We start from the raw sequence: 8,258 nt of genomic DNA, 5'->3' as shown, positions 1-8,258 counted from the left end.
TGATACTTGAAATTTATTCCCTGTATCAATCTTCATAAAATTTGGTCAAAATATCCCCAATCAATTTATGAAACTAATGAAGTATCAAAAGTTTAAAAAAACACACCTAACAGGTGCGCAGAGGTTTTGGAGGACATTATACACGTTGTTTAAAAACATTATTATGTACAATAAAAAAATTATGGAATTAAAATCTTTTATACTGTTATTTTTAAAAATCCCTTAATTAAATTTTCCTTCAGTAAAAAACAATAATTTCTCATAAACTTTAATGCAATTTATAATAAAAATAAAATAAAAATACTAGGGAAAGTAAATTGTACTAAATTGGCAATATACTTATTCATTTTTGAGCAGTTTATATATAATAATAATACACCATGTGGTATGTTTCATTGGTACATAATTGAAAGGATTATTAAAAAATACAACTTTCTCAAAAAAAATACTTGCACAACCTTTTTAAAATTTATTTGCGCAAGAAAATACAAACGTGTAACATAACATGATTTTAAACTTTATAAGTGATTCTGTAAACATTTTAAACCTATTAAAGGTCAGTTTGTGGACGCTTTTCGACCCAGGATTTGATCCCAGGAGTAGCGAGGACATTATCCTTAAGGGTTTTTAGGTTGGAGTATTTTTCAAACAAGTCATACCCGAGCATGAAACTGAGATAATCGGCAACGGCTACAAAATAGACATCACCCCATGACAGCTGAAAAATAAATATAGCCCGTTAATGTGATTTGTAATTTGAAAATGCGGTTTTAAAAACTTACAGCCCCATTGGCAAGGTAACCACCGTTGTTGCCAACCTGCTCGTTAAATTTAGTAAGGTAAAATGGTGCTGTTTCCTTCAGGACAACTTCCTTCTTTTTAGCTCTGGTCTCTTCGTTGTCATCGTACCAGAAACCAGCAACAGCTGCAAGTATATATAAAAGTTTTATCTTAAGTACATTGCATTAAATGGTTTATTTTCAAACCTGCACGGAAGTCGTGAAGGGTTTCAACGGCCATGTCAATCTGTAACGCTTCCCAGTCATTCTTCCCGGCTAAATTGGCTTGTTTTCCAAGGTAGCGAGTGATGGCGGTCGACTGGTGGAGCTGTTTCCCGTCAACCTCCAAAACTGGCAACTTGCCAAAAGGCATAGCTAAACAAATACATAATTTACAAATCCTTGGTTGGAATGTTAGTAGAATTCATATGATTATTGCAAGTCTTTATATTTCACTTTTAACTTTTACATTTTTACAAATTAGTAAAATAAAGATGAACTAACAGAACAAGACTTTCATGAGTAATTATTGACTTTCATAGATGTTGAGAAACAAATTCGGATGAATTAACTTACACTCCTTGTACTGCGGCCAATCTTCCTTTTTCACCCGTACATCCTCAAATTCTTTATTGAGGTAGGACAGCATGAACCTGATCGGTTCGGCCAATGCCTTGATCGGGAAATAAGTAAGCTTGTAGGTGGGCATTCTGGAAAACAGAAAATAATTAATATTTTCCTTCTCGGCTGTTGGATACACAGATCTTTTCGAGGAATTTTTCAGAAACAAGACAAGCTCAATAAAAGTCCGAGGGATTGTGGGCCTCAGCTTTAATACTCTGTTTGGGAGGTTGATAATAACACGCCACAATAAATAGACTTTTAATGTCCATAGTACAGAGTCTGCTTCTGTAAAAAAAAATTTAAAACTGACAGAAATGTTGATTGTAGGACCTTGAGAATGACCCAGTGGGTTGAAACCGATCGGTAATAAAGTCAATTGGACATTGAAAGTCTATTTATTGTGGCCTGATATCATCAACCTCATCAACCTCCTAAACAGAGTACTCAAAAATATACCAGAAGATTATATATTTCCTAAAGAGATCTGAAAAATAGTTAATAGTTCCTAAAAATCTACAATAAATACCTACACTTTTTTTTTTTTTTTTTCAATTACTGTTATTGTTACAATAGTGAGGGGAAACAAAAAACAAATTAGGTACACAAAGCACTTACCCAAAGAAATTATTTTTAAAAAAATCCAAAATGAATGCACACCAGTGGCTTGCAGAAATCTGACAACTTCAACATTATCTTTTTATATGTTTGTACACCTTTTATCTTTTGACTGTTATCACCAGTTTATGAAAACTTACAGTTTTATACCTATTATATAATTGAAGACACTTTAGGTAGTAATATCTAAGACATTTCAAGTATAAAAATATAAGTAAGACCTGTTGCTGAATTCCCTGGACTTTTGATTAAAAAAATTTTTCTACTCCGCAGCAAATATATGAAACAATTTCCCTAAAATTGTATAACTGTTTGTGTGTAATGAGTTTTGATCAATCAGTTTTTAAAATTACAAATAATGAAAAGAAAATATTGAACTTAAAACAATAATCTATATACGTTTAGCAGTCATAATTGACCATATTAATTATTTCAATTAATTATTCTTTTTATCTAAGGTCTTGGGGTTGAGATGAAAAAGAATAATTAATTAAAACAATGTTTCCTTTAAATTAAAATAAAATTAATCCTTACTCCAAAATAAATCAATTAGTTTGTCTGTAAAAAAATTGAAATAAAACATCTTAATTAATTATTAAAGCATTGAGGCAAATAACATCGATTAGGCTAGCAAAAAATAAATAAATAAAAATCAACTTTACGACTTTGTTGTGACGTCTTCTGCCACATTCAGACCCCGATAGATCTTAGGGCCACAGAATGGCACGTTTATCTAGCCTAGTGGCTTCCCCTTCCGTTGTGATCTTTTTGTAATTTTCCCTAAATATTCCAGGACTCGTGACACCATAATTAATATCAGATTATAGAGAAGTTATTTTGTTACATAACCAATTAGGGTAAAATTGATTTTCTTTTCCCTCTAGACTTGAACGCTGGACAAATATTAACATCTGATATCTTTCTCAAACACGTCAACCAATATTTGCCATGCAGAGAGCAAACGAAAGCAATTTTTTATTAAAACTGTTTTGAGTCATAAATGGGGACGTTTAACAACATGCTGAACCATGCTCACACCAAACTGTAAGAATTCAAAACAAAAAAGAGAGAGACAACACATTTTATTTCAAGCAATGTGCATTCTGTCTTCCTAAGAAGAAATCTATTGTTTTGATAGTTTTGAGAAATTGATTTTTCAAGTTTTTCATGCTGAATAGTCTAAATTAAGTTGTCTTTTTTTTAGTTTTTGATCTAGGACTCAACTTTACTTTTTTTATAATTCTGAAAGTTTTTTTTTTTTGCTTTATTATTATAATTTATAATTTATTTGTAGACGCACTCATATTTTATGTGCTTTTCTAATCACAAAAGGTTGTTACGTTAAAGTAAACTAACTTAGTGATAATTTCTTCGAAAAAGAATGTATCTGGAAAAAAAACGTTAAGCCCGGTATGATAGGAATTATTTACATCAAACATTTTTTCAAGGTTTGTTGAACTTTTGTAGTGGAACTCATAGGTTCAATGTCGATAAAGCCTTTAGTTCCAAATGTTTATTGACTGCTTACAATAATCAATAATACTGTTTTAATTTATTATTACTCTTTACTTAATAATGCTTTCCCGAATAAACTAAAAAACAGTAGGATCTAAAGGCTTTATTGACATTCAACCTACGATACCTATATCAAACCTAAAAAAAAGGCCAAAAGCAAGATCTTAAATTTGTAAAATAGCAGGTTGTATTTTTCCTTTCAACACAAAAACCCAGTATACAGGCATTACATTGCAAGAGAAATTCACAAATGCCCCCTATTGTCTGAATAGGGGAAATTAATGAAATCTTAAACGAAAACTGTAATGTTGTTATACAGGGAATTGATGATCCAGTTATTTGAAGTTCCTACAAGTATATTCCCTTCACCTATGTCGATGTTGAAGTTTTTTTTTTTTTGAGATATGAATATTTGTTAAGTGCTAAACGCTATACCAAGGTCAATTTTAATTCACATCATAAGTTAATTATTTATTTTAATTAATTTTTTAATTAATTATACTTTTTATCTAAGATCTTGGTTGAGATGAAAAAGCTAGTGTCATGAGCAGGATTGGAACCTACAACCTTCGGCTCAACACACCGCTGGCCTAACCACTTGCACTATCATGACTTCGATCCACTCTTCTTCTCCACCTACAACCTTTCAAATTTTCCCTCTTTTTGCCATATTGTGAAATATCATATAATAAGGATTCAATTCTCGGCGTCTTATGCAAGGGCAGATCCAGGTTGGTCATGTGAGGGGGGATTTTGATTTTTTTTTTTTTAAGGCACAGGGGACCGAAAAACGTGCAAATCAAGAGAAAACTCTGTACATCGTTTTTCTCCCGAACACAATAATTTCTCCTCCTTCAAAGGGAAAAGATGGAGGAAAAACTTGATTTGAAAGTTTCAATACTTTACTTTCAAAAAGGAACATAATTTTTATATATTTGCAAAATGTTTTTAGTTACCATCATTAAGAATATAAAAAATTAATCACCAACTTAGAGGTTATCACATCGAGAGATCGAATAAGAAGATTACAGGCAGAAATCGAAAAAGCACCAGGACATGTCTAATCAATAAAAAAAATCATGGTCTGCAATGTAATTTTTTAGAACAAAACAAACTAAAATTAAAAAAAACCTCACAGCAGTAAGGGGTGAGGTAGATTTCATTCTTTTGCGGAATCAATCCAGCAGTGCTCAAAATTTGCTACTTTAAAAATTATAGAATAATATGAAAACCATGGGTACATATTATTATTTATTTTATACAAAACGTGACATCATAAAAAAATTAATCAAATGTTTGTTTCTTATTAACAGCTGGCGTTAAGTTAAATTAGATCTGGGCCATTTTTTCCTAGGCCACTGAAAATAATGAAAATAAAATAATGGTTTACTAGTTAACTACCTACTAATTTGAACTTAACTACCTACTAACTACTAATTTGAAATTTTATTTAAGCTATTTAATTAATTATTTTTTCGCATTACTTCACTATTACTTTTCAGTAACAAGAGATTTATGGAAAAAGACTTGTGGCCACATCATGTTTTTTTTTAAATAATATAAACAATTTTAAGGACTTTTGCTTTTTACCGTGATTTCTCTGTTAATTTAAAAGAGATTTTGGCATATTTGGTAACAAAAAATTAAAACACGCCTACGGTTTCAGTTTATTATCAAAAAGAAATTAATTTGAGCTTTCAAACAAAAGAAATAGGTGCTGTATGGGATTTTTTTCAAATTTTATAATAACTTCTTTTTGGCTCAATATGCCGCTGCTCTAACCACTTGAGTTATTGTGACACGGCGAATGATTAGAGCAGTGACATGTTGAGCAAAAGGTCGTGGGTTCGAATCCCGCTCGTGTCACCAACTTTTTCATTTCAACCAATACCTTACATAAAAAGATTAATTAATTGAAAGAAGTTATTTGGACAATTGGGTTTGAGCCAAACCTAGCTTAAAAGTTACAGGAAGAATCCCGCTTAAAATCAGTACCAAAAATGTGAAAATCCAATAATGAGGGGCAGAATTAAGAGGGAGTTAAGTTAAACAATCCGAGCTTGTTATGTGGGAGAAAACTCAAAACTGGCAAAAATTTTGACTTAATTTTTTACTTTCATCGCCTATAACTCTGCAACACCCAGTCTAATTGCCTGAAAAACATCCCAACCATCCTTATAGGATTCTTTACACTGCCAAATTTCATTGCAATGCAATCAAAAATACGACTGCTAGAGGCGCTAAATTTTTGAAAGAAAGCTACCTAAAATTAAACGTCAATTTACAGGTTTCTTGATATCAAATCAAATGATCGAAGTATCGAACCGGGGGACAACAAAGACAAAGCGTGACCAGTTAAGAAGAAACTGATTTAATTTAGGGAAGGTTTATCAGAGGTAACAGATCAAGGTTTTATAATCCTGAAATGTAAGCCTCTTTGCTTAATCAGGGCAAAAATAAGACATAACTCTTCACTTGGCTCCAGGGGGGAAGCGTAACTCCCCCTTTTACACCCCCCTTGGATCCGCCACTGGACTTATTAAATAATTGTAGTGTACCAAAGTGATGATAGATCAAGTGGTTAGAGCAGCGGCATATTGAGCTGAAGGTCATGCGTTCAAATCCCGCTTTTGACACTAGCTTTTTCATCTCAACGAAGAGCTTAGATAAATATATNTATATATATATAAATAATTAAAATCATTAATAAGGTCAATTATGAATACTAAATACACACATGGATTAATTATCAATTTTGTATAATATTTTAAATATTATTTTTCTGTATTTGTTCCATTCAAAATGAATATGCACTAGACAAAAAGAAAAAATATGTCTTGGTGAAAAAAAAGAAAAATATTAGTCCGGTGATGTCTCTGATATTCATGAAGCATATTTTATATTTTCAACGCAAATTATGCAACATGATTGAAATTTTATTCATGCAAATTATACATCATATTTGAGGTTTTATTAGTGCATATTATATGGCATAAATTTGAGAATTTGTATTCCATATAAATATGAGTTCTACTTGTAATTGTAATGATTAATTATTATTCAGAGATCATGAGATGCAGTCTGGTGTGATGTAGGTTTTAGAAGAAAAAAAAATTTTTTATCGTGTCAACATAACTCTTCACTTGGCTCCAGGGGGAAAGGGTAACTCCCCCTTTTACACCCCCCCCCTTGGATCCGCTACTGGACTTATTAAATAATTGTAGTGTACCAAAGTGATCCCAGACCCTGAAGATGATCTCAATAAAATCAAAACGTTGGTTCGATAAAGAAAATGTTTTTCTAAAACTTACGACACACCAGATCACATCTCATAATCTCCAAATAATCACTGACTAACGGTCACTAAACACCATACACGTAAATTAATACATAACCCCAGTATATAATTTTTTATTCTGGAAATTAATATGACTAGAAGCAAGTTTAAGTCTGCCCTCAGCATCTTAAAACATGTATATGAAAAATTATTAGGGACCGCGGTAGCCAAATGAATAGCATACACTCTTGGCTTATAGACCTTACGGTTGTGGGTCCGATTCCTCTCACCCTTGCCCCAGTAGTACAACGCATCTTCAAATACACAAAGAGAAGATGAGGAGAGAGAGAGAATGTTTAAGAAAGAAATATTAGAAAATATAACTATGTAGATGGAGAAAACAGTAGATACAACATATAAATAGAGGAATATAACGAGACAAGCGAGAGGAAAGTGTGAAAAGGAGGGAAGATAAGTGGAAGATTATAACGATAAAAAAGAATTTGTCGGTTTTCAATATACGCATGTAAATATATACAGGATGATTCTTTAGGCGGTTTATAAAAATGTATAAACTAATGTTTTTAAAATTCATCCACCCCTGAAGATCAAAAAGGCAAATAGTTGTGCTTCAGTAATAAAGCTCACACACCCACCAATTAAGATACAAGATGGTGATACGCGTGACCAAAACAGCGAGGACAGGCGGACCGGAACATTCGGAAAACACCAAACTTCTTTATTAAAAAAAAGTCATTTCTATATAAATCCCCTAGGCTTACTTTTAACGACAAAAGATACTCACTCTGATATTTGTTCCGTCATTTTTCAATCCGTCAAAATTCAAAGGCAAACTGACAGAATTATGATCACACGATAACGAAACACATGTTGGTAATAAAAAGGATCTAAACAAAACAATAAATAACGTCGGCGTTTTTAAGCCGGTTCGACCTTATGCCAGGGTTTTAGTTTATTTTTATCATTACATAGAAAAACCGACAATTGATTATTTGTATATTTATATTTAAAAAAAACAACACATAAATGTTGTACAGATATATTTTTCTCAGAGATCAGCAACAATAAATACCTGATGGAAGAGAGTACTGGCACGACGGGCTACAAAATCATAAATGAACTAATCTTATTAAGTACCAAAGGCCAAACCCCCAAGATCCAAGGACAAAGGAAACGGCCGATTAAATCTTTCAAGGCATCGATAATCGATATTATCACCGTATCGATAGATTTAAATTAAAATTGTTTCAAAACAGTTATGTATGCTTAATTGTACAGGAAATAAATTATAGTTGAGGAAAAATGAAAACTATTTATAAAGAAAAATGTTCAATTAGTTTAACGAGTTAAAAGGCATTAGCTCCGAATGGAGTTTCAAGCGAATTCTATGCAAATAACGACCTCACCACAGCTAGCTACACAGTAAA

General features: G+C 32.0%; 1 protein-coding gene across 3 annotated transcripts; it reads right to left on the bottom strand.

Moving 5' to 3' along the window:
* Positions 1-424: 424 nt before the first annotated feature.
* LOC106663686 (glutathione S-transferase-like) lies at positions 425-8,009 on the bottom strand. Of its 3 annotated transcripts, none has more exons than XM_024227125.1 (5): positions 7,904-8,009; positions 1,356-1,489; positions 987-1,154; positions 783-925; positions 425-718 (listed from the first exon to the last, which is right to left on the bottom strand). In XM_024227125.1, the coding sequence occupies exons 2-5, from the start codon at positions 1,486-1,488 to the stop codon at positions 551-553; spliced, it is 612 nt and encodes a 203-aa protein (XP_024082893.1). In that variant the 5' UTR covers position 1,489; positions 7,904-8,009; the 3' UTR covers positions 425-550. The 3 variants fall into 3 exon arrangements, with proteins under 3 accessions (XP_024082893.1, XP_024082892.1, XP_014244206.1); XM_024227124.1 differs by lacking the exon at positions 7,904-8,009 and adding an exon at positions 7,616-7,725; XM_014388720.2 differs by lacking the exon at positions 7,904-8,009 and adding an exon at positions 2,019-2,102.
* Positions 8,010-8,258: the final 249 nt, after the last annotated feature.

The sequence above is a fragment of the Cimex lectularius genome, unplaced genomic scaffold, assembly GCF_000648675.2.
Source record: "Cimex lectularius strain Harlan isolate CLEC.00 unplaced genomic scaffold, Clec_2.1 scaffold204, whole genome shotgun sequence".
Classification (NCBI taxonomy): Eukaryota; Metazoa; Arthropoda; class Insecta; order Hemiptera; family Cimicidae; genus Cimex; species Cimex lectularius.
Note: the sequence above shows the minus strand (reverse complement) of the source record. Positions and strands in the feature narration are given on the sequence as shown.